Genomic DNA, 24,756 nt, shown 5'->3' on the forward strand with positions numbered 1-24,756 from the left:
CGCATCCATGGCACGGTTGAGAAGGATGTTCCGTGATTTAAGGTCTCGATGGATGACGGGAGGCATGAGGGAATGGAGATATGTAAGCGCGTGGCAGATCTGCAAGGCGATAGTAGCCTTTTGCGGTCGAACCCGACTGGGTGGTTGGACATCTCGTACGTGTTCAGCATGGCGCGCAGATCGCCGCCGTCCATCAATTCGAGAACAACGCAGAGATCTGAGAGTGAATCCCACGAGACTCCGATGAGCTTCACAATGTGGGGGTGATCCATTGATGCAGTCATTTTGGCCTCGGCGAGGAAGCCCATGACGTGAGGGAGACTGCACCGCGTGGACAGAAAATCAGCATCTTGATGGCTACAGGATGACGATTAAATTGTCCAGAGTACACCTCGCCGTAAGCTCCTCGACTGATTAGGTTTTTAACATGAACCTTGTCGCGCGGAATGCGCTTGGCAACGATGACATCGTCGTTCCACAGATCGGTCCGACCGCCTACGGCTGCCTCAAGTGAAGCCACGTCTCCAGACGAGAGCTTGTCCCCACGCTCCCCCTTCAGTTGACGCCGGTGAAATATGATGACCCCGGTACCGATCGCAAAACTGCAACGCTACCACACACGATACCGATCACCGCTCCAGGCGCTGATCCTTGTCGTTGCTGCTGTACCATTTGTACGCTATTTCGGGGCCGTACAGATCGTATAAGGCGAACTCGGAATCAATAGCCAAACAGGTGTGATGCTCCAGTTGGTCTTTTGCGGCATCAGCTTCCACACTGCCGTACATGCAGGCGCTATCTGCTGCTGACGACGATCCGACCTCGTTATGGAAAAATTGTACCGAGGCCCGCCCAGTGTCCGTGATGTTGCTTGTGAAGTAGTAGTCGTATGTCAGGGCTCCTCCAGTGCAGCTGTTAGTCACGAGAAACCCAAAGGCGAATTCAAATGTGGAGCACGTATTGTCCGAGAAGATCTCCTGGATGCTGTACTCTGAGCCCGCAAACGCGTCGCGTATGGCCTGCAAGTAGTCGGTCGAACACTGAATTGTGGAGCTTTCGTTTACGCCATCAGAACTGCCTGCTTCGTAGCAAGTCTCTTCCTCACAAGTGCCGTCTTGCGTAGCGTAGACTGCGTAGGGTGCGCTACTGCAGACACTATCGAAGAAATTAGCCTGAATTGAGTACATAGTCGCGTGGGCTGGATTGCACAGAGAATGGATCACTAGCAGGAGAAGTATCAGCCGAGTCATTCGTCACGCTGAAGATGAAAACACTTCGCGAAGCCGTGTCAAACCAAGAATGAAGTTGGTCTCTCGCAAGCAGGCGGTCAAGGTGAGTATCCCTTAGGTTTATTGTACCAACGTGGGTTCCCCTTGCTACATGAGATGCCGGTCAGATGTGATTAGCTTGGATGACAACGTCACTATTTTGTCATGGAGCACAGAACTGGCGATGAGGCTCGACAAAGTGAATGGTGGCTGCTGCTCGTAGCCATGTTCAGCGTACCCTTGACAAGCATTCCGTATTCATCGGTGAGGTGTTTAACCGCGGCAATCCCTGGATTTCTTAACGAGATCCAACGGAACGTAGCTGCTTCGTGCGACCGGCATCCATCGATGCAAACGAGAAATGCTAACGTAAACGGTCATGAACCCATGTTCATTTACACCTACCCAGTTGTGCACAAGAAACTTAGATACGTGGTATGTGTACCAAGTTCCTCAACTATGCTTATTTCGCTAGTTCCTGTGCTGCAATGACCTGGAGCCGATACAGAGCTTCAGCAGCACTTGGACGATCGTCAGGGTCAACCGCAACGCAAGCCTTTCCTAGTTCCACCAGCGACTGAGGGTTTTGATTCGAAAACTCAACGTGGAGATCTCCACTGGTAATCTTTTGAAGCAGCATTGCATCTGTCATTAGCCGACCATCTGTGTCCATGCTGCGTTGCTTTGCTTGTGCGTATGGCAGTGTGTGGGCATCCAGCTCCGCCAATACGACCCCGAAGGAAAACATATCGGCCATCACATCGTATCTCTCGCCAAGCATAACTTCAGGCGCCATCCAAAGTGACGTACCGACCCCGGCAGTCATGGTTTGATCAAGTCGCTCTCGTGAGATACCAAAGTCTGTCAGCTTCGCGTCCATAGCCCGATTGAGGAGGATGTTACGTGACTTGAGGTCTCTGTGGATCACAGGTGGTGACAGCGAGTGCAGATACGTGAGTCCATGACAGATATGGAGCGCTATCGCTGCTTTTTGCTTATTGAAACCTGGGGCTTGGCCGGAGGCTTGGTACTTGTCAAGTAGTGTTCTGAGGTCACCGCCGTCCATAAACTCGAGGACAACGCAAAGATCCGAGAGGGAATCCCAAGAAACACCAACGAAAGAGACGATGTGAGGGTGGTCCATGCTCGCAGTCATCTTCGCTTCAGAAAGAAACTGGTTCACGTGGTGGATGCTTGATCGCGTGCCAGGCAACAGCATTTTGATGGCAACTACCTGTCGGTAAAAGCGTCCCACGTAGACTTCACCGTAGGCGCCGCGGCTGATGAGTTTCTTGATTTTGATTCGATTGCGAGGGATTCTCTTGGCCGTGATGACATCGTCGCTCCAGAGCCCGGCTTGTCCGTTGATAGCCGCTTGCAGCGAGGCTGCGTCTTCGGATGGAAGCGTTGAAGGCCCCAAGTGTTCGTGTTTTCCCTTGACTCGACGTTTGTAGAAAACAGCAACGAGTACCAAGAGTATCGCTGTAATAATACACCCGATTGTGATCCCGACGATAGCCCCAGTGCTGAGACCTGGCGTGGAAGCGGCGGCGACAGAGCTACCGCTACCTCCACTATTGACACTGCTGGTGTACCAAGCGTAGTAGTTCCCTCCTACGTAGGCGGAGTTGCTGTCTGTAGGAATACAGTCACCTGTGTTGAGGATACCCTTGGGTGCTCTGGCGGGCACGGGTTGCTTGCCACTTGAAGAGCTTGAGGACCCCGATGAGCTTGACAAACTCGACGTGCAATCGGCATTACTGAAAATGTCAACCACTGCCGATCCGTCGTCGTCAAGGTGAGCCATGTAGTAAAATTCAGATCCACTTTCACAGGCTCCTGTTGCACGGAGCCCAATTACGGATGCAACGGAGGTGGAGCACTCGCTGCTCGTTGAGAATACTTGCACGATATACTGCGAGCTCCCAAACGCTTCACGCGCACGCTCCAAATACTCCGTTGAACAGGTCGTCGACATCATGCCACCGTCCGAGGCGTTGGTGCACGTTTCGTTCACACAGCTTGATCTCGAGCTTGAGCTTGAGTCACTCTTGTCAATTTCCGCGTCCAGAAGCGTCGGAGTGCCACTGCAGGTGCTGCCAGTATAATACGTGGTGATCGAAAACATCGTGATCCCAGCCAAGGCCGCGAGCGTCGTTGGAGGGGAACGAGGCAAAAAGGAAAGTGAGCTTCGACCTGTCGTGCTTTCGAAGCTGTAACGCCCTGTGCACCCATGGCTCGGGAGCATTTCAGTTCGTTCCGGCGAGATTTCGACGTAGATCAACGATCTTGTGGCGTTTTGCTGGTAGTGATCCATCCCCAACCTAACGACAATTATGGGTTCATAACCCGAATGCTCGGGTCACCCGAGCGGGGTGCACACGTATCGAGTGATCAACTGTTTCCAATGGAAACTTACATCCGGTTGTCTACTGTTTCTATTCCCCCCTCGTCCTACAGTTCATTTTCGATGATAACCTGAAGTCGGTAGTCGACTCGGTACAGAGCTCCTGCCTCACGCTTGGATTCACAACCATACAGACCTGGCCCAGTTCCACTAGAGGCGAGGAGCTCGACTGCGAAAACTACACCTGTACAACTCCCGTCGTGATCTTTTGCGGCAGAGTCGCGCTGCCATTTTACGGCCACTTCCTTCCAGACTCTGCTGCTTGACCTTCGTGCACGGAAGCAAGCATGTGGCCATCCAGCTCGGATAGGACGACGCCAAACTAGAACATGCCGGCTTTTACGTCGTACTTCTCGCCCAGCATCACTTCCGGGCCATCCAGAGCCCACACCGGCCGTCATCGTTTGACCCAGATGCTCCTTTGAGATGCCGAAATCCGTTTGTCTGGCTTTCATGGCGCTGTTCAGGATCACGTCGCGCGACTTGAGGTCTCGGTGGGCATGAACTAGGTAGGTGAGCGCTTGACAAATGTGGTTTGCGATGGTAGCTTTCTCTCGACGCCGACGGGATAATCGAAACCCGTGCTCGTGGAAAGCATGCCAAGCGCAGCAAAATTAATCCAACATGAGTTCACGCAATGTCACTTCAACATAAATTGTCAATTCAACCAACATGTTCATTTCCTTCGCTGGCATTAGAATAAATTTGCTTAATGCCGCCAACATGTTAGTATTGATTGCTATACACTAACAAACAGTTTGCAAACGCTAGCGTTTGCTATACAGCCAGTGTTTGTGCGCACATCATCTGCAGTGATTTCGTCCGTTGATCAGTGTACGTAGCTTGGACGACTGGTATCCAAAGTGTCCACCTTCTTCTATCTTGGTCATGTCGGCAAAGTGGCCGGATGCACCAAGAAGTGGAATTTCACGACCCAACTACTGTACAGTATAGAACCCCAGCATACTACGTCTTTGATATAGGAGTAAATAGCGACTTCATCTAGGGCATAACGATTGAAATGGATTAATCGCTTTTGTGAACCAAACCTCGGAGCCAGGAATGGACAATAATGTAAGTAAGCTACCTGTAGTCTTTGAAGCAGCAAAACTTCGTACTGCCAACTTACCCTGCAGCCGTTCATAGACGCTATTCAAGTGTAGCGCCCCAGCTGAAAACCCGATCGGTCAGCGGGATCACGGTTCACTCAACCTTGATCAATTGCACGGTCCGTTGTGTGTACCAAAAACGTGGATTATGATCCCAAGTAAGGTGGGATTTCACTAATACGACGATAACCTCGGCTTTGACGTTCGCCCCCAATCGAATATAGCCAAGCTTTGAGCGTGGAAACCTCCCCTTTTTCCGTTGAGCACCAAAGACACACCGAAGCGATGGATTTATCGAGGGGAATCATGCATCTTCAATCCTTCGTGCTGCTGCTTGTCATTGTCTACTATGCCGGAGTCAACTCACGCTAGCTCCTGCGCTATAATAACTTGAATCCGGTACAACGCTTCAGCCGCACTCGGACGTGCACTTGGCTCCACTGCCACGCAAGTGTGTCCCAGCTCCACGATAGAAGGCGGACTTAGCTCGGAAAACTCCACTTGAGCGACACCTGTCGTTATTTTTTGCAGGAGGGCTGCATCCGTCAGCTGACGTCCAACCGTATCCAAGCTGCGCTGTTTCGCCTGCGCATACGGGAGCGTGTGCACATCCAGCTCCGACAGCACCACTCCGAACGAGAAGATGTCGGCCTTCACGTCGTACTTCTCGCCAAGCATCACTTCAGGTGCCATCCACAGTGAGGTCCCGACACCCGCCGTCATGGTTTGATCCAGCCGCTCTCTCGAGATGCCAAAGTCTGTTAGCTTGGCTTCCATTGCCCGGTTGAGTAAGATATTACGCGACTTGAGGTCGCGGTGAATCACAGGTGGGGCCAGCGAGTGCAGGTAAGTTAGGGCGTGGCACACGTGGAGAGCGATGGTCGCCTTCTCCTTGTCGAATCCGACCTGGCGCTTCGAGGCGAGGTACTTGTCAAGCAGCGCGCGCAGGTCTCCACCGTCCATGAACTCGAGCACAACACAAAGGTCCGAAAGTGAGTCCCATGCGACCGCAACGAAGCTGATAATGTGCGGGTGCTCCATGGTGGCGGTCATCTTGGCCTCCGCTAGAAAGTCGTTGACGTGCTGTATACTGGAACGAGTGGCGGGGATCAGCATTTTGACCGCAACTTGTTGGCTGTTGAAGATTCCAGTGTAAACCTCCCCGAAGGCTCCACGACTGATCAACTTCTTGACCTTCACCTTGTCTCGTGGAACCCTCTTGGCCGTGATCACATCGTCGTTCCACAATCCCTTTTGGCCGCTCAGAGCAGCTTCCAAAGTAGTGCCATCAGCAGACAACATCGTCGTCGTCAAGTGCCCTCCATGCTTTCCCTTGGACCGACGTCGGTAGTAGATAAAAGCAACGGCAAGTACCAGTAAAATGACAACACAGCCGCAAATGATGCCTACGATAGCCCCCGTACCAAGCCCACCACTGCCAGTATCGTGCGAAGTCGAGCCGCTGGAGCTGGTTTGACCGTCGATGCTACTGTACCATTTCAAGTAATCTGCATCACACGAGTGGCTGTCAAGTGTGTCCTTGGTGGTGCTATACTCCGTAAACAGCGAAGCCGACAGACACCTGGACTCGTTGAATATCTGGAGCGAAGCGGACCCGTCGGTTGTATTCAGCTTGCCGATGACGTAGTTGCTCTCGTTCTTGTAGTACGAGCCCTCACAGTTCCCCCACGCCGGGTAACCGTAAGCGTAGCTGAAGTTTTTGCAGCCTTCCTCATCATACTGAGCTTGAATAATGTACGGAGAGGCCCTAAACACTTGCCGCATCGCTGAAAGGTAGTCCGACGTGCACGAAAACGACACCATGTCAGCGCTCGCAGAGCCCGAGCCTGAACTACCCACGGAGTCGTAGCACGCCGCTTCCGTGCAACCCTCGTCGACTTCATAGGCGCTCACAGAATACGGGGTGCCGCTACAGTCGGTCCCGGCATAGCTGGCCATTACCGAATACGTCGTCGCTTGGACAGCAGTCCAAAGTCCTTGAACGACCACCAGTAGCAGTAACGACAGCGTCAATGGAGACATCCGTCGGGGTTGGTATGAATCGGGGAGAGCGAAAGCGAAAGTGACAGCAAACCCAGCCGCCGATCAAATAGTCGCCGAGTTTCTCGGCACTTGCCCGCCTGAGATACTATAGCACGCGATCACAGGCATAGAGTACCCGACAGGTGGAGATCGAACTGGATCGGCGATCGGTGCAGATATAATAGAGAGCGAGCCACATCTACGAGATCAACAGGTGGGTACGGCAAAGTAATACACACGACAACGTACCTGACTATTCAACAGCGCATTTACAACTTGCTAGATCACTACCTCAGCCAAACCTCATCACTCTGTCAGTTCTTGCGATAGGATAACCTGAATCCTGTACAATGCTTCAGCAGCAGTAGGGCGATTTCCGGGTTCCACCGCCACACACGCATGCCCTAACTCGACGAGCGACCGCGGACTCGCCTCCGAAAACTCCACTTGGACCTCTCCTGTAGTGATCTTCTGCAGTAGCGTAGCGTCTGCCATCTTCCGACCATCGGTGTCAAGGCTGCGCTGCTTCGCCTGCGCATACGGGAGCGTGTGCACGTCCAGCTCCGACAGCACCACTCCGAACGAGAAGATGTCGGCCTTCACGTCATATTTCTCGCCCAGCATCACCTCGGGTGCCATCCAAAGCGACGTCCCGACACCCGCAGTCATCGTCTGGTCCAGCCGTTCGCGTGAAATTCCGAAGTCCGTTAGCTTGGCTTCCTTCGACTGATTGAGCAGGATGTTGCGCGACTTGAGGTCGCGATGGATGATTGGGGGCATCAGTGAGTGCAGGTAGGTGAGAGCGTGGCAAACGTGCAGCGCAATGGTGGCCTTCTCCCTGTTCATCCCGACTGGGTGTTTGGTCGCTTCGTACTTGTTCAGCAGCGTGCGGAGGTCGCCTCCGTCCATGAATTCCAGCACCACACAGAGATCCGACAGCGAGTCCCACGCGACGCCAACAAAGGTGACAATGTGCGGGTGGTCCATGGCCGCCGTCATCTTGGCCTCCGTGAGGAATTCCGTCACGTGCTGCAGGTTCCCGCGCGTGGAAGGCAGCAGCATCTTGACCGCGACCTGCTGTCCATTAAAGACTCCGGTGTAGACTTCCCCGTAAGCTCCTCGACTGATGAGCTTCTTCACCTTGACCTTGTCCCTCGGGATTCTCTTGGCTGTGATGACGTCGTCGTTCCAGAGCCCGGTTTGGCCGCTCATGGCAGCTTCCAGCGACGTCAGGTCACCCGACGGCAGCGTCGCCGTCCACTGCCCCCCTCGCTTGCCCTTGGAGCGGCGTCGGACGTAGAAGTAGACCGCAGCAGCAACAACCAACACAGCCACGACACAGCCACAGACTATCCCGACGATAGCCCCGGTGCTCTGCCCCCCGTCGTCGTAGGTGTTGCTGCTGTACCACCGATAGTACTCCGCGTTGTACATCTCCGAGTTGAAGTCCTCCGAAATGCACGTGGCGTCCTCCAGGATGTTCTCCTGGGCGTAGACGCCTCCGAGGTCGCTGGAAACCGATGACGACCCGGAGCTCGTGGAGCAGTCGGACGTCGAGAAGAAGCCCAACACGGCCGTGCCGTCGTCCGGCAGAGTGGCTGTGAAGTAGAACACGGCCCCGGACGTGTACCCGTAGTAGCTCTCGGTCGCGACGTATCCGCGTTCGCAGGTGCCTGTGACGCGGTAGCCGACGGCGTAGCTGAAGGTGGCGCACGCGCTGTCCGCGTAGATGACCTGGATGATGTACTGCGAGGACCCGAGGGCGTCCTTCATGGCCGCCAGGTAGTCCGACTCGCACACGGTGGTCACCGTGTCGTTGTTGGCGTCGAGGGAGCAGGTGGAGCTGGAGCAGGACGAGGCGGCCATGGCCCTCACCGCGTTGGGGGTGTCGTCGCAGACGCCGGAGGACGCGTAGAACTTGTCGATGGCGTAGGTGGTCGCAGCCACAGGCGACCAGAGGTTGGCTACAAGCAGCGCCAGTAGTGGGGAGTCTCCACGCATGGCCGTTCGAGAGGCGTCAACTCAATCTGGAAGTGGGGCGATGCGTGACCATGTGCGTGTAGTGGCGATGGCTGTAGTGGCGACTTATTCGACTTTGATTCGGTCCCACTCTTTGACTCACAAATGACTCGAGGACTCATGGGTTCACTTGGCTTTTTGACGGCAACTAGCGCTCTATGGCTCCAGCGCTATCCTGGGATGTTGCGCTCCGCTGAGGTGTGGCCGTGGGACTCCCGGCATAATGGAACACCACGCACTGCAGGCTTGGTGGCTCTGCTCCAGGAATGTAAAGACAACTATAGGATCAGATCCAGCCAATAGGAAGCTGGATGTAGGTTGGACCGAAGCTACTAAGTTAGTCGAGTTATGGATCTGTATTAGTCTAAATGCTAAATTGATTCTTGGTACAGATTGCTGGACGCTCGCCACTCTCCTACTTTCCCTCATTGCCGAGTCCTACAACGATATCGCTATCATGGATTCGGATAACAATAATTTATTACTTGCTGGTAAAGACAGCTTCTGCACAAGGAAAAGTTGCAACTTGTACAAGGCCTCGGCCGCACTGGGACGTTGCATTGGATCCACCGCCACACACGATGGGCCGAGCTCCCGGGTGGACAGCGACGTTGTCTCCCACAAGACCACTCCGAACGAGAACATGTCCACCTTGATGCCGTACCCCTCACCGAGCATCACCTCGGGCGCCATCCAGAGCGAGATGCCGACACCCACCGTCATGGTTAGGAAAAGTCGCTCCTTTGAGATGCCAAAGGTCTTCAGTTTTGCCTTCATAGCTCGAGTCAAAAGAATGTTGCGCGACTTTGGTCCCGGTGGATCACAGGCGGTACAACAACGAGTGGAGGTAGGTCAGCGCCTGGCAGCTATCGTAGCTTTCTGTCGGTCGATGCCAGCGACGCCAGGTACTTGTCCTGTAGAACTCGCAGGTCTCCACCGTCCGTAAACTCCAACAACACACACAAGTCCGACAATGGAGCTTGCCTTTGCCTTTTGGAACTCGTCTCGCAGTAATGATCTCGTCGTTCCAGAGACCGCTCCGACCCGACCCAGCGTCTTCAGACTATAGTCTCGTCCGACTGTGGTCAAGGGCAGATTTCTTTGCGCCTTGCTGGTCGTTGCTACTACACCTGTTCCGATCACACGAATGGATCTCGAGTGCCTCCTTGTCGACGCTCTCCGTCAACACCCACTGGTTGTCCAGACCCGGAATAACACTCCATCGTAGCCGATCCGTTCTCCTCCAGTGTGCCAACAATATGGACGCCCATTATGTCGTCGAGTTGAAGAAGCCCTCGCAGTTTCCCGAAACTGAGAAACCGTAGGCCTTGCCAAACGAAGAGCAGTCGCTGTCCGGCGAGCTCACCTGGATGATGTACGCGAGCTGCCGAACTTGTCTCGCAGCGTGGAGAGATAGTTGGAGGAGCAGTCAACGTCCACGGTCGAAGCACCGGCGCGTCGTAGTGTACGAAGAGGAGACAATTGCGCAGTTCCTCTGAAGCTCAGAGTCTGAACTGCGGGGAGGGGCCCTATTGAGAGAGAGACGATCCCTTGATCGTCATGGCGATTTGTGCCCCTGAGTCAGAACAGATCCACGAACGAAGGTGACGGCCGCATAGCCTTAGTGTTCGCGATGGCCTGCGTGTCCAGTCGAGATGCGCCGGTTTTGAGTACTATTTGGTGAACCATCACGCCATCGTCACCGCAGGTTGACGTTACTAGACCGCTTCAACCGGTACAGTATCTGTAGTACATACACGTCATGTACAACTCGAATCACATGTAACTAACGGCATCTGCTCGACTCCCGCGATATCCAAAGTCAACCCAACACCGTCGGGGTTTGCTGAAGGCAATCTAATGGCCGATGCTGCGTTCTTGCCGAATATTGCAGTGGGAGAATTTATGTCGAGTTCTTAAAGTCCACGGTGTGTCGATCGATGGCAGTACTGAAGGTAACATCCAGAGATGTTTGCCGGACGTCCCCAAGCTGAGGACTTCAAGAAAGACGCGATCAATATCTCTTCACGTCAGGCGCATGGATTTTCTGTGGTTGTGGTCCGCAAGCAAGCCACGGCTGCATCGCTGCTTGAGTTGGCAGCAACCTCCCATGCCACCCCTCGCGAAGCAGGGCTCCTTGACGGCCTCCGGTGCTCACGGACCGATGCCTCAAGCCACACCTCCTCAGCTGATGTGATGTGGCATTGCCACTACTTCGAACAGGGAACGTTGCCACGGTTTCCCTTGGACCACTTTCAAATCCCTGTGATCAGCATTTTGGAGCAGGTGGACCCCGCCTAGATGGACGTTGGCCACGTGAAAACGACTCGTTGTGATGGAGGTTCAAGTAGCGCTCCCCCCAATGCCATCCCACACCGTTCACTTCCATTCTTGAACATCTCCGACATGCAGGGCCTGCTGCTATCACTACTGGTAGTGTTCTCAGTCAATGGCTTGCCCAGCGTATCGGCCTCGACGTACTTGATCGAGGCGTACTACGCAGGGACGTCGTGTGACGGCACGCCGTACCTCGTGAATGCCAAGCAAGACCCGAGCTGCACGGGGAGCACCTGCAGTCTCAACAACAACAGCCTGAGCTCTGAACCGACCGGCGTGTTGTCGACCGAGTGCTCCTCGGACTACATGAGATCTCTTCGGGGCAAGTTCGGCGATTCCCCGTACATCATGCAGGTGTATTCCCCAGACAGTGACTGCTCGACATTTGGGTCGGCGTCGAGCTTTCCAGCGTCAGGGAACTGCGAGGGCTCTTTCAACCCGAATGACAGCATGGGCGTTCACTTTATCGGCGTCCTTGAAACGAACGGATCGGCGACTATGCTATATTACTCAGGAGCGCCGTGTTTGGACAGCCAGTACGTCTTGACCGAGAGCGTTGACAAGGAAACGCTCGAAAGCCACTCGTGCGACTCCAACAGGCATCGATGGTACAGCAGCAACGATGACACCTCACCGGGGAGCACCCTCTCCACTGGAGCTATCGTATCGATAGTTGTCGGGTGTTTGGTCTTTCTCTCTGGCGCTGGTGCTGCTGTGATATTCTTCCGGAGACAGCGCGGCAAGAAGCGCAAGACGCAGAATGGTTTCCCACTGACAATCGCCATCCTACAGTCGGACACTACTGTCCACCGAGAGGACGTTCCATCGGGGCAAAGCGCGTTGTGGAACGATGAAGCAATTATCGCGAATCGAGTTCCTCGAGACAAAGTCAAAATCAAGAAACTCATCCGTCAAGGAGCCTGCGGCGAAGTTTACTTGGGCCAGTACAATCGCAGACCTGTCGCCGTCAAGATGCTGGTCCCTGCGACGCGTGGGTGTCTCCAGCAAGTGAACGAATTCCTCGCAGAAGCCATGATGACAGCCAGTATGAACCACCCGCACATCGTTTCCTTCATTGGTGTTGCGTGGGACTCGCTTTCGGATCTCTGTGTGCTGCTCGAGTTCATGGACGGCGGCGACCTGCGGACTTTGCTCGACAAGTATTTGGCCTCAAATCACGCGGTCGGGATCGACATCGAGAAGGCCACCATCGCACTGCATGTGTGTCATGGCCTCACGTATCTGCATTCACTGGCATCACCTGTACTTCATCGGGACCTAAAGTCGAGAAATATTCTGCTGAACAGGGCGATGGAAGCCAAGCTGTCGGACTTTGGCATCTCACGCGAGCAGACGGATTTCACTATGACTGCGGGGGTGGGCACCTCTCTGTGGATGGCGCCTGAGGTGATGCTGGGCGAGAAATATGACCAAAAAGCAGACATGTTCTCCTTCGGTGTTGTGCTATCGGAGCTTGATGCGCATACGCTGCCGTATGCACAGGCAAAGCGAAGGAGTGTGAACACGGATGGCCATGCCATGGGCGACGCTACTCTGCTACACATGATCACGACAGGGGAAGTCCGAGTGGAGTTCTCGGAGGCGAGTTCCAGCGCGATCGTTGAGTTGGGCCGGGCTTGCGTGTCTATTGACCCGAAGGATCGACCAAGTGCTGCCGAGGCGCTGTATAAGCTGCACGTCTTCTTGGCTGCCAGGTTGTCAAGAGGAAAGTAAATTAATGCTGTGCTGTTCTTTGAGGCGACCAAGTGAATTTCGACGTGTGCCCTGAAAAATGACCAAGCACTGAACAAGTTCGCATGCAATTTCAAGGCAAGGAGGTCAGCACTCTCGATGACAGTCGGCATGATCTCAACTAAGTGCACGACGGACTACCTGCCGGCTCTGTGTGGCAAGTTCGGCAGCTTCCCGCACATCCTCGAGGTGTATTCCCACGACAAACTGCGAGGGCTCTTTCCATGCGAACGAGAGCATGGGGGTCCACATTCTCGCTACATTCGAGGCGAACGGATCCGCATCAGTGAAGTATTACTCGGGATCTCCGTGTGTCACCAAGCAATGGATAACCACAGAAAGAGTTGACAAGGAAACACTCGCGAGTTACTCGTGCGACAGCAAGAGATACACGATACACCTGGTACAGCAGCAACGATACTCTCTCGGGTTCCAACAGCTTGGGCAGTGCTGGCATTATTGGCATCTCCGTCGCGAGCTTGATAACTATTCTGTTGGTAGCGAAGTGCGCGCACAGCAGACAACGCAAGGAGAAGCTGCAGACGCAAAGCAGCCTCCCGTTGACGACAGCCATCCTATAATCGGACGAAACAGTGCTCCCAGAGTTGGTCTATTCAGGTCCAAGTGAGTTGTGGCACGACGAAGTGATTGTTGCTAAGCGAGTTCCACGCGACAAGATCAAACTGAAAAAAAATATCAGCCGAGGTGAGCATGGCGAAGTTTACCTGGGTAAATTCATCCGCAAGCCATCCCTGTCGAGATTCTGGTCCCTGCAACTGGTGAAAGTATCCAACAGGTTAACGATCTCCTCGCGGAAGCCAAGTTGACCGCCACTATGGATCACCCGCACATTGTCGCGTTCATCGGCGTAGCTTGGGTGGGACTCGCCCTCGGACCTTTGTGTCATTCTGGACTTCATGGATGATGGAGATTTGAGGTCGCTGCTCAACAAGTACGAAAAGTTTGGACAACCCGTTGGATTCAACAGACAAAAGGCAACCATCGGGCTTCGTGTATGCCACGCGTTGACGTATCTTCACTCGCTCTCCCCTCCGGTCGTGCACAGAGACCTTAAATCGAGGAATATCCTGCTGGATCGAGCTATGAACGCCAAGTTGACTGATTTTGTGGTCTCGAGGGAGCACGTTGATCGGACAATGACTGCTGGTGTTGGCACACCGCTCAGGATGGCGCCTGAGGTCGTGCTGGGCGAGAAATATGATGTTAAGGCGGACATGTTCTTGTTCGGAGTGGTCTTGTCGGAGCTGGACCTACATTTGCTGCCGTATGCGAAGCAATCAAATGTTGAAATTAGCTGGCTGTGGCCGACGGAGGCAGCGCTTTTGCAGAGAATCACCACAGGAGCTGTGCGCGTGGAGTTCTCCGCATCAAGCTCTCCGTCCATCGTAGAGCTGGGCCTGTGTATCGCTGGACCCACATCAACGGGCTAGTGCCGCCAAAGCCCTGTGCAAACTCCACGCCTTCCTGGCGCACATATAAGTTATGCACTATGTGAAAACTAGAATAGACCCGCATGAAACCTACAAGGGCAAATGGTATGTGCGCATAATGGTCGTGCGTTCCCATCTACATGTACAAGTGGGTCCTGCAGAATCACTCCCCAAGTGTCCTTGATTCATGGACCATGAACTCGCCATTCAACGACTCGTTCTTGCTGCTGGACCAACAGTCCAGCAGCGTGATTTGAGATCCCGATGGATAATGGGCGGTGTAAGCGAGTGGAGACAAGTTAGCGCATGCCAAACTTGCAACGCAATGGTAGTTTTTTCACGATTAATGTTTTGAGATAAGGTATCATGCACAAATCAGAAAGTAAGTTCCAGGCGATACCAACAAGGCAGTGATAATGTCGGCGTTCCACAGCCCAATTTGGCCTTGAATATGATTTTGTTTTCAAGAAACTAGCCATCAGTTGCATCTTTCGTTTCATTTTAATTAACGCGAGTTCAGCTGATACGGCAGCAGCAAGGTGACCTAAGGGATAGTGATGCATCCGCCGATTCTCTAGCTGCTGCAATGTCTCAATGTCCGTTCTGTAAGTACTGCGAGTACGATAAACACGGTAGTAGGTTCGAGAAAACTCGACGCAGATTCATTGTTGGTCAGACTGAAGATGGTGTAGTCATCATACTTCTTACTGAATGAACCCGCGCAAGTACAGTATTGTGCGTCAATAAGGGACGCCTGATTTATATACCTTCTGAAAGTATATAATTTTTTATTGAATTAGTGAGGTATATCCTTCATGTTAGCTTTGCTGACAAGTCCTGAATGATTCCAACAGTGCTGTATCGTCGCAGGACTAACATGACTCCAGACCGGCTCACACTACATTAGGGAAGTGAGGAGGTCGACTTTGTATCATCCTAAGAGATCCAAAGCAAGGAGCATTTTCTGCGATAGTACTTGCCTCTTGATACAATGGATAATGCCTTGTTCCATCGGTTGCACATTGGCCGTGGTGTTTGGCGACAACTTCTCCACTCGCACATTGTGGAGGTTTCGACCCGTTTCATCGTGAGATGAAGCGTTATCTACCACTGGTAGACTACCAGTATGGTGTATGGCCTGATTTTTTGCTCATCCCCAGTTCCTGATATTACACCTGGACCGCGAACCGAACCTATTAAGTATCACAGGCTATTAATTGTATACCCGTCCCTTATTGAAACACAATACTGTACTGACTGCGAGGAAATGCACTCGCCGTCGTGCAGTCGCGATCGTCACAGCAGACGTGCAAAATATACGGGACCTTGTCGAACATCTTTTGCGTTGTGTTAAGGTACTTCATCACTTAAGGTACTTCATCACTTAAGCTCCCGAGCAAGCCAGCAGGACCACAAGCCATTCGCATTCGCATCACAATGACCAAAAGCAGGGTGGTGAGGAGCTCGAAGGCTTGAAAGTGAGCTTGATCTGCCATAAATCTGAGGTGTAGTCGACAAATTAGAGGTTGACGTGCATCCTTCGACAGGACTTGCCTATGAGATAGTAGTAGATGTACATTCCATTCGGTTATAAATTATTCTCCAACCTCAAACCAGTTTCTTGCTCGCCAGAATCTTCTGGAGTTTGTAGAGCGCCTGAGCAGCGGTCGGCCGCTCCGTCGGATACACAGACGTGCACGCGCGCCCAAGCTTCACGAGTGCGCGTGGGGTAGCGTCTGAGAAATCGACCTTGACAATTCCCAGCGCCACCCGCGACAGCAAAAGTGAGTCTGGGATCTCGTTGCCGTTCGAGTCCAAGTTTTCCTTCTTTGCCCGAGTGTACGGCATGGTGTGGACGTCTAGCTCGGACAGCACTACGCCAAACGAGTACACATCGGCCTTTTCGTCGTATCTCTCCCCTAGAAGAACCTCGGGCGCCATCCACAGAGATGTCCCAACTCCCGCAGTCATGGTCCGGTCAAGGCGTTCGCGAGAGATCCCGAAGTCAGACAGCTTTGCTTTCATGTCGCCACTTAATAGAATGTTCCGGGACTTGAGGTCTCTGTGTATCACCGAAGGCGACAACGAGTGCAGGTACGTTAACGCATGGCAAACTTCCAGCGCCATCGTAGCCTTCAGTCGGTTGAAACCAACGGGGTAGCTCTCCTTTTCGTACTTGTCCAGCAAACTTCGCAACTCACCGCCTTCCATGTACTCCAGCACGACGCAAATGTCGGACAGCGATTCCCACGCAACACCGAGGAAGGTAACGATGTGCGGGTGGTCCATGGTCGCGGTCATCTTCGCCTCAGCTAAGAAGTCGTTCACGTGGCGAATATTCCCTTGCATCGAAGGCAGTAGCACCTTGACTGCCACCTTTTTCTCGTTGTAGACTCCGACGTACACTTCACCGAAAGAGCCACGACTGATAATCTCCTTTATCACCACTTTATCACGCGGAATACGCTTAGCCGTGATGACATCGTCCGTCCACAGCCCCGTTTGACCTCGCAGAGCTGCCTCCAGCGAGTCGACGTTGGTAGGCGTCAGACTTTGCGCAAATTGGTCGTGCTTGGACATGGCTCGAGCCTTTGCCTGTCGCTTGCGCAGAACAACCGCCACGACAAACACGATCGCAAAGCCGAAAGCGCCCAACGCGATGCCAACGATTGTTCCGGAGCTAAGTGTGCTGGGAGGACCCTCTGCTGACATCGGGGGCCCACCATCCGGGGGGTTGGCGTCGTTGCTGCTGTACCACCGAAACCAATCGATAGTGCAGGAGTGGTTCGTGAGAGCCTCCTTGTCTACAAATGTTGCCATGTACTTCGAGTTAGAGAAGCACGTTCGCTCCAGGTATAACGCAAGCGAGGCTGAGCCGTTGGTAAAGAGACTCGCGATGGCATAAAGGCCGTCGGATTCATTGTACGCGCCGACACAAGCACCCATTGCTGGGTAGCCGAACGCCATGGAAAACTCGGTACAGTTTTCATCTGTGTGAAGCATTTGAAGCATGTACGGGGAGTTACCGAACTTGCCTCGCATGACCTGTAGCACTTGATCATAATCCGAGGCGCAGTCCATCGTCATCATGTTGGCGTTGACGGCCCTGGAACCTTCAGAGAGGTCGTACGAGTCGCAGGAACTGGCTGCGCACGTCTCATTCGGCCAGACCGTGACTGCGTACGGGGTATCTCCACAGTTATCACCGAGGTAGGTGGCCTGCACCGCGTACTTGGCTTGAGCGACCATGACTCCAAAGGCTTGGGCGACCCCTACCGCCAGTAGAACTTGGCCGAACATTTGGGCTGGCCACCTCGATGGGAGAGTGAGGCTTTGCCAAAACGGGAGTGAGACCAGATCAACAATCGCGGCACAGCAGGCTGATGTCCAGATGCTTACGCTCGTGGTTTCTCGATACTACCCAATGCATGATATGAGTTCCTTGATTCCTAAAAACAGGAGGCTATGCCCCGCCCAGAACGGAAAAGCATACGAGACTAGGGGCTTGGACAAGATTGATCCTCAGCGGCTGTGGAAGCTAAATGCATCATGCCAGCCCCTTCCCTCGAGGAAGGCGCAATGTGGCGAAAAGGAGTGTCGTCGAGCAAGTTCGAAGCGATTTGAGGTGCTGACTTGAAGCTGCTTACACTGGCATCGGACTGCTCAGCGCAATCATTTCCAAAGCTGCTCACGCTTGATCAACAGTTTTTGATCTTCGATTTAATACGGTAGCCTTGCGCTGGTCTGATGTACGATAAGACCTGTGGCAATCATGGAACTATTAAATTAAAGGCGGAGTTACCGGAGGTTCCTCTTCAGAATGAGTTGCAGCTTGTACAACGCCTCCGCGGCGCTGGGGCGCTGAGTCGGATCTAGAGAAATGCACGCACGTCCTAAATCTGCCATCGCCTTTGGACTGGAGCCTGAAAATTCAACTTGTACAGTCCCCAATGCCACTTTCTGGAGCAGCGTTGAGTTGGGCATCTCCCGACCGTTTGAGTCTGCATTCTCCACCTTCACCTTTTGGTACGGGAGCGTGTGCACGTCCAGCTCGGATAAAACCACACCGAACGAGAAGATATCTGCCTTCTCATCATATCTCTCGCCCAGCATCACCTCAGGTGCCATCCACAGTGACGTACCAACACCGGCAGTCATGGTGCGATCAAGACGTTCCCTTGAAATACCGAAGTCTGTGAGTTTAGCTTGCATGTCGCTGTCCAGCAGAATGTTGCGCGACTTGAGGTCGCGATGGATCATCGACGGAGTTAGCGAGTGCAGGTAAGCCAGCGCGTGGCAAACGTGAAGCGCGATGGTGGCTTTCTGGTGATCAAAGCCAACGGGGTGCTCGGACTCTAAATACTTGTCGAGTAAAGATCGCAGTTCCCCTCCATCCATATACTCGAGAACGACACAGAGATCCGAGAGCGAGTCCCATGCAACCCCAACGAATGAGACGATGTGCGGATGATCTAGTGTAGCCGTCGTCTTGGCCTCAACGAGAAACTCGTTCACGCGGTGAAGTTTGTCACGCGCAGCAGGGAGCAGCATCTTGACGGCTACTTGTCGTCCGTTATAGGTGCCAGTGTAGACTTCGCCGTAGGATCCGTGACTGATCAGTTCGTGTAGCACCACTTTGACCCGTGGAATCCGCTTCGCCGTAATGACGTCGTCGCTCCACAAACCGCTTCTGCCGAGCGAAACTGCACTCTTCTGCGACGATAGGCGGGTCTTCAGTTGTTGGGTCTCCATGGCTTGCCGCCTGGATCGACGCATTAATACCAGAATCACTACTAATAATGTTGCGGTCAGCGCGAAACATCCGAGAGCGATCTCCAGGATCGAGCCCGTACTGAGAACAGTCTCTGCGCCTCCACTGGAAGCCGAATTGCCCATGCTGCTGGTATCGCCATCGTTGCTGCTAAACCAGCGCGTTCGATCAGCACCGCACAAATGCCTGTGGATGGTGTCTTTGTCGACGCGTTCCGTTATGTAAAGCTGCTTCGACATGCACGATCTCTCGAGATATTGCTGCATCAAGGCGGAGCCATTTTCGTGAAGAATGGCAACGACGTAGAGGCTGTCCGACTCGTTGTATGCGCCCACACACGTCCCGGTTGCTGGGTAGCCGAAACCCATTGCGATCTCTGTACAGTCTTGGTTCGCGTAAAGCATTTGGAGCAGGTACGGCGATTCCTCGAACTTGTCTCGCATAGCCTGAACGTAGTCCGTTGAGCACTCGCTCGTCACCATGTTGGCATTGACGGCCCTTGAATCGATGGTAAAGGATGAAGAGCACGAAATGGTTAAGCAGTTGTCATCTTTCGCGACGTACACTCCGTACGGAGTTCCGCCACATTGGTCACCGAGGTACGTCGAATAAATCGAGTACATCAGAGCCGATAGCGCCACTCGGAAGGCTGGTTCAGTAGCAACTCGAAAAACACGTAATGCCAGTCCAACCGGTCAGCGATTATCACTCGATTGCCAGAGGTAGAGGAGGCAGGTGTATGTCCGGCTGACACCTCTCGATTGCGTCCTTGAACATGTGTGTTCTGATTGACGGATCGAGTGGATGAAGGTATCGACGATGGCAGCGATTACTTATTAAAACTTCTCAACGAAACCTCCCATTAAAACGCAGCAGGACGACGACGCGGACCAGACCACCACCGACGCGTCAGACCCAGAATATGCAACAGCACTTGTTGGAAGTACAGAATAGATTCTACCTTCAGCGTGTCATTTCACCTTGGTCGGTCGGATGGCGCCAACGCCTCACGAAGCAGCAGGAGCTGCAGATTTGTGACCTTGCCACTGCTAATGCGAACTGGACAAAATCGCCAACCGCCGTAGCTTTAATAAACTAATCACGCACTTAGTTCGCGTCAGCACGACTGCGCTATTGAGGCAAAACACTGTAGATGATTACTGGCGGCAGCTGCTTTTCAAGGTCTACTATTGGATGTTGTAACTCAGGATAGGTAGGAGCTGTGCTAGTTCGCGTAGCTAAACTAATATCACTTCCTCTTTGACTTCATCGCGCTCAAGTGACAGTCCGGCAGCCTGGGGAGCACTCCAGGCGTCTATCAGGTTATGAGCCCAACACGTGACGCCAACGCCGACGAGACGCGCGAGGGTCCACGCGTGTCCTCACCAACGGCAACCAATCGCGAAAGGATTGGGTTGGGGGATGAAGAAGACGAGACAAGCACCGCCGCAGCCCGCGAAAGGGGAAGCGGCAATACCCTCGGAATAGACGCCGGAGGCGGCGAAGCCGACAACAGCGCTGAGCTGTTGACTCTGTTGAGGGGCATGGCGGGGCGTCTGGAACGACTTGAGAAGTCGCAGGCGAAGATGGAGAAAAAAACTGGTTGAGGACAAGGCGGCTGTGCGCGCCACGGACCAGCCCATGACGCCCCCCATGAACTCAAACCTGTTTGCGTCTAGGCTAGGAAGAGGAGCGCGGATGCACATCGATTCGCTGGAAGGTTCAGCGACTACACCACCGACCGGAACGCAGCGGAGACCCTCCGTAGCACCGCAGTACTTTGGGGAGCGGCAACCCGGATACGGGATGCCCATGTCGCACCTGCAACGACTGTATGCAGCGGCCGTGGCGGAACAAGGTTTGGGAATTGGAGCGGGGCTGGGGCAGCCTCGAGGAGCACAACACCAAACCGGAGCGGCAGGTTCGCCGCCGCAACACGACAACGGAGAAATGAAGTACCCCGATGCTCGACAAAAGAAACTTGCAATCCGACCCTTTGATGGTAAGGAACTTTACGTGGGGCTAGGCTCCGGTTTTCTTGAATGGGGAAGAAGATTCGAGCGGCAGGTTGCTCTGGGGCAATCTGCGTGCGGTTTCGCGTGGCCCGAAGATGTCAAGGTGGACTTGCTCGGGCACTACTTGTCGGGGACGGCGGAACGCTACTATAACAAGCAGGTAGAGGTCTGGTGGGCGCAGATGCCCACGTTGCAGTATGTTATGGAAAGGATGCTCGAGGCATTTAAGACGAACATTACGCCCGCGCAGGCGATGAAGCTCTTCACTGCGGCAAAGGATGGGAACCGGTCGTGGCCGGAGCATTACATGTACCTCGTAGCGATTTCGGAAGCATGCGGTGGGGGCGCGGACTACCTGGTGCTGAACAACATCGTTCAGTACGCGTCGGCGGAGTTGCGCACGGTTCTCATGGCCAAGGTGGACAACACGAGAACAGATTACCTGCAACAAGCGGAGGAACTTGCGCAGTTTGCGCAGTCGTGGGAGCTGGACCCTGGCAGGTACCGTAAACTTGGACGAGAGGTAGTGGCAGCTGTGGGAGAACGGCGCAAGACCAAGATGCGGAAGTGCCACGAATGTGGCGAGGTAGGGCACCTGCGAGCAGCGTGTCCGTTAAGACGCCAAGAGGGCCGGGGAGATCCGGATCTCACGCTGGCCGTGAATGAGAAGTTGGTGGAGGGCGACAACGTCTGGATCCTTGACAGCGGATCCAGTAGGTGTCTGGTGAACGATGAGTCGTGGCTGGAGGACGTCGAGATGTGTGACGATGCGTGTCTGCAGCCGAACGGAGAGCTACTGAGCGTGAGCAAAAGGGGGAACGCTGACACTGCGTGTGACGGCGCGCGGAAAGCCGCAGATGGTGAAGCTGACGGACGTGTACTATGCTGCGGGCGTAGCGCACAACTTGATCTCGTACGGCAAGCTGGAGGCGAAAGGCTACAGGCTGGACTACAAAGTGGGCCAGCGTGTGGTGGCTGCCATAAGCGGGGAGAAGGTGGCGTTTGATGTAATCATGAGGCAGAGCGTGCTCGTGGTGCACGCGGTCGCGGGGCGGAGACGTAAGCTCCCATCGGACGTGATCATGGCCGTGGTCGAGCGGGAGGCAAACGCGCTGGAAGGCGTCCCAAGTGCCGTGCAGAAGGGTACACTTGTGGAATTCCACAAGCGACTGGGGCATCTAAACTACGATTCTGTGGAGCGGCTAGCGAGGGACCCCAGCTCGGGGATCGAGATTACCGACCACAGGCGTGTGAATTTCCTTACGTGTGCAGAAGGAAAACAGTAAAAAAAATAGGCAGTCGTGCAGAGACACTGGAGACCGCGCTCCAATTGACAGGGTGGGCGGGGTATTTGCTCGGATCTCAAGGGCCAGATGACGCCCAGGGACCGCCTCAACAACCGGTATATGATAAATTTCGTGGATCACAAGACTAATTACTGCAGGGTGTTCCTTGCGCGCACGAAGGACACCGCGGCGAAACAATTCGAGCATTTTTTAGTCTTCTTTGAGAAAATATTCGATTGCAAGATTCACGTTCTGCGCACGGACTCGGGGGGAGAGTACGAGAAAGTGGACTTGTTTTGCAAGCAGACGGGAGTTGCTCGGCAACGCAGCGAGCTCGTAATCAAGCCAGTAACGGCAAGGCAGAGAGAATGCATCGCACCATCATGAACATGGCACGATGTATGATATTTGCATGCGGTCTCCCATTGAACTTTTGGGGGGATGCGGTGCAGTACGCAGCGTATATACTAAACCGATCGCCGACCAACTCGAATCCAGGGCGCGTTTCGCCAATGAAGATGCTGACCAAGCAGGCACCGCCGCTAGGGGAGATCGTAGTGTTCGGGTCTCCATGCATGGTGTACCGCAACCCGATGAAGAACAAGAATTTCTCCCAGCGGGCGCAGCACGGAATGATAGTGAGCATCGGGGAAGAGACGAAAGGGTACAGGGTGTACCTGCCAAAGGACAGGGTCGTCGTGACCACGCAGCACGTTAGAAACATCGAGACGCTCAATAAGGAACAGAACGAGCACGTGCAACGCCTCTACCTTGCGGAGGATGGAGACGCGAATGGGGAGGAGCCTGCTGAGGAGACTGCTCGCGCTGTTGGAGAGGCCGGCGGCACACAAACCAGTCGTGATAGTGGCGATGCAAGCCGGAGCAAGAAGCGGAGCAAGGGGTCGAGGCGAATGAAAACCTGGACGAGAGAACGCCCGGTGACTCGCTCAATTGGCAGGCAGGCTCAACAAGGGGTTAACGAGGTCGCCCAGCAGGAGGAGACCGAGCCTGACGTCGTGAATAATGTCATGGAGGTAGATCCAGGTAACTACCGGGAGGCTATGCTTAGTCAGCATAAGGATAGTTGGGTCAAGGCAATGGCAGAAGAGCTGCGGGCTCTGGAGGAGCATGGTGTATGGGAAGTGGTGCGTCTTCCGCGGCGCGCGCGCGCTACACACAAAATGGGTCTTTAAGACCAAGCGAGATGCCGAAGGGCTGATTGAGCGCTTGAAGGCGCGGCTCGTGGCCTGTGGGAACGAGCAGGAGTTTGGAGTGAATTACGGGATCACCTTTGCCGAAGTGATCGAAATGTCTAGTGTGAAGCTAATCCTGGTGCTGGCCAGGAAGTGGCGAGTGCCTGCGAAGCACGGGGACGTGCCGAACGCGTATGTTCGCGCAGACAAGGAAGTAGACTTGGACATCTTCATCCGCGTGCCGCAGGGCATGGTGGTCATGCCAGATGTGCTGGATCGCCTCAGGGTAACGGCCCAGAAGGAGGTTGTGCTAGAATTGAAAAAGGCGTTGTATGGACTCAAGCAAGCGGGGAGGCTTTGGAGCAAATTGTTGCACCAAAAATTGACCGATATCGGTTTCAGCCAGAGCCTCTTGGACATGTGCGTGTATTTCAGGTGGAAGGGTAGTGCACTCTTGGTGGTAGGAGTGTACGTCGATGATCTGCTGGTCACTGGGACCAAGCGGGAGGCTGTGGATGCTTTCTTCGACGAGCTTGTGTCGCTCTCGGTAAAGAATTTGGGCTGTGCACACAAGTTCCTTGGTATGCGCGTCAATTACGATGAGGACGCGGGATATGACTTGGACCATGAAATCACCATCATGGACATGCTGAGAGGGCATGGGATGGAATTGGCGCACGGTGTGCGTGCACCGATAGGGCACGAGTGGAATGAGAAGCAGGAGGAGAGCGCAGCCCGACTTCCTGCTGACGGAAGCGATGGAGTGATCACCGTGACAAAGTTCCGCTCCCTAGTAGGTAGTCTGCTATGGGTGGCCAGATGCACGAGGCCCGATATCGTCTTCGCTGTGCACAAGGCGCCCACCGCCCGACGTTGGCTGACTGGAAGCTGGCCAAGAGAATACTGAGGTATTTGGCGGGGACGAAAGGCCTGCGTCTGCAGATGCACGGTAACAGAGGAGCGAACGAGCCGCTGGAGGTGGTTGGATACAGCGATGCTGACTTCGCTGCGGATAAGGAGGATCGCAAGTCCGTGACCGGGGGCTGGTGACCGTGGATGGTATGCCCGTAGGCTGGGTGTGTAAAAAGCAGGGGGGCGTGTCGCT

The 24,756-nt window shown here is 54.1% G+C and overlaps 2 protein-coding genes across 3 annotated transcripts; one reads left to right on the forward strand and one right to left on the reverse strand.

Moving 5' to 3' along the window:
- Positions 1–629: 629 nt before the first annotated feature.
- Positions 630–8,828, reverse strand: IUM83_18188 (TKL protein kinase; the record flags this gene model as incomplete). Of its 2 annotated transcripts, XM_067943171.1 has the most annotated exons (2): positions 630–1,040; positions 7,968–8,828. In XM_067943171.1, the coding sequence occupies 2 exons, from the start codon at positions 8,826–8,828 to the stop codon at positions 630–632; spliced, it is 1,272 nt and encodes a 423-aa protein (XP_067783710.1). The 2 variants fall into 2 exon arrangements, with proteins under 2 accessions (XP_067783710.1, XP_067783709.1); XM_067943172.1 differs by lacking the exon at positions 630–1,040 and having other exon boundaries at positions 7,134–8,828.
- A 3,387-nt stretch (positions 8,829–12,215) lies between these two features.
- IUM83_18189 (TKL protein kinase) lies at positions 12,216–12,917 on the forward strand (the record flags this gene model as incomplete). Its single annotated transcript, XM_067943173.1, has 1 exon — positions 12,216–12,917. One exon carries the CDS (start codon positions 12,216–12,218, stop codon positions 12,915–12,917), a length of 702 nt encoding a protein of 233 aa, XP_067783738.1.
- Between the last annotated feature and the right edge of the window lie 11,839 nt (positions 12,918–24,756).

Source organism: Phytophthora cinnamomi (genome assembly GCF_018691715.1).
Source record: "Phytophthora cinnamomi strain GKB4 chromosome Unknown Contig96, whole genome shotgun sequence".
NCBI lineage: Eukaryota > Oomycota > Peronosporomycetes > Peronosporales > Peronosporaceae > Phytophthora > Phytophthora cinnamomi.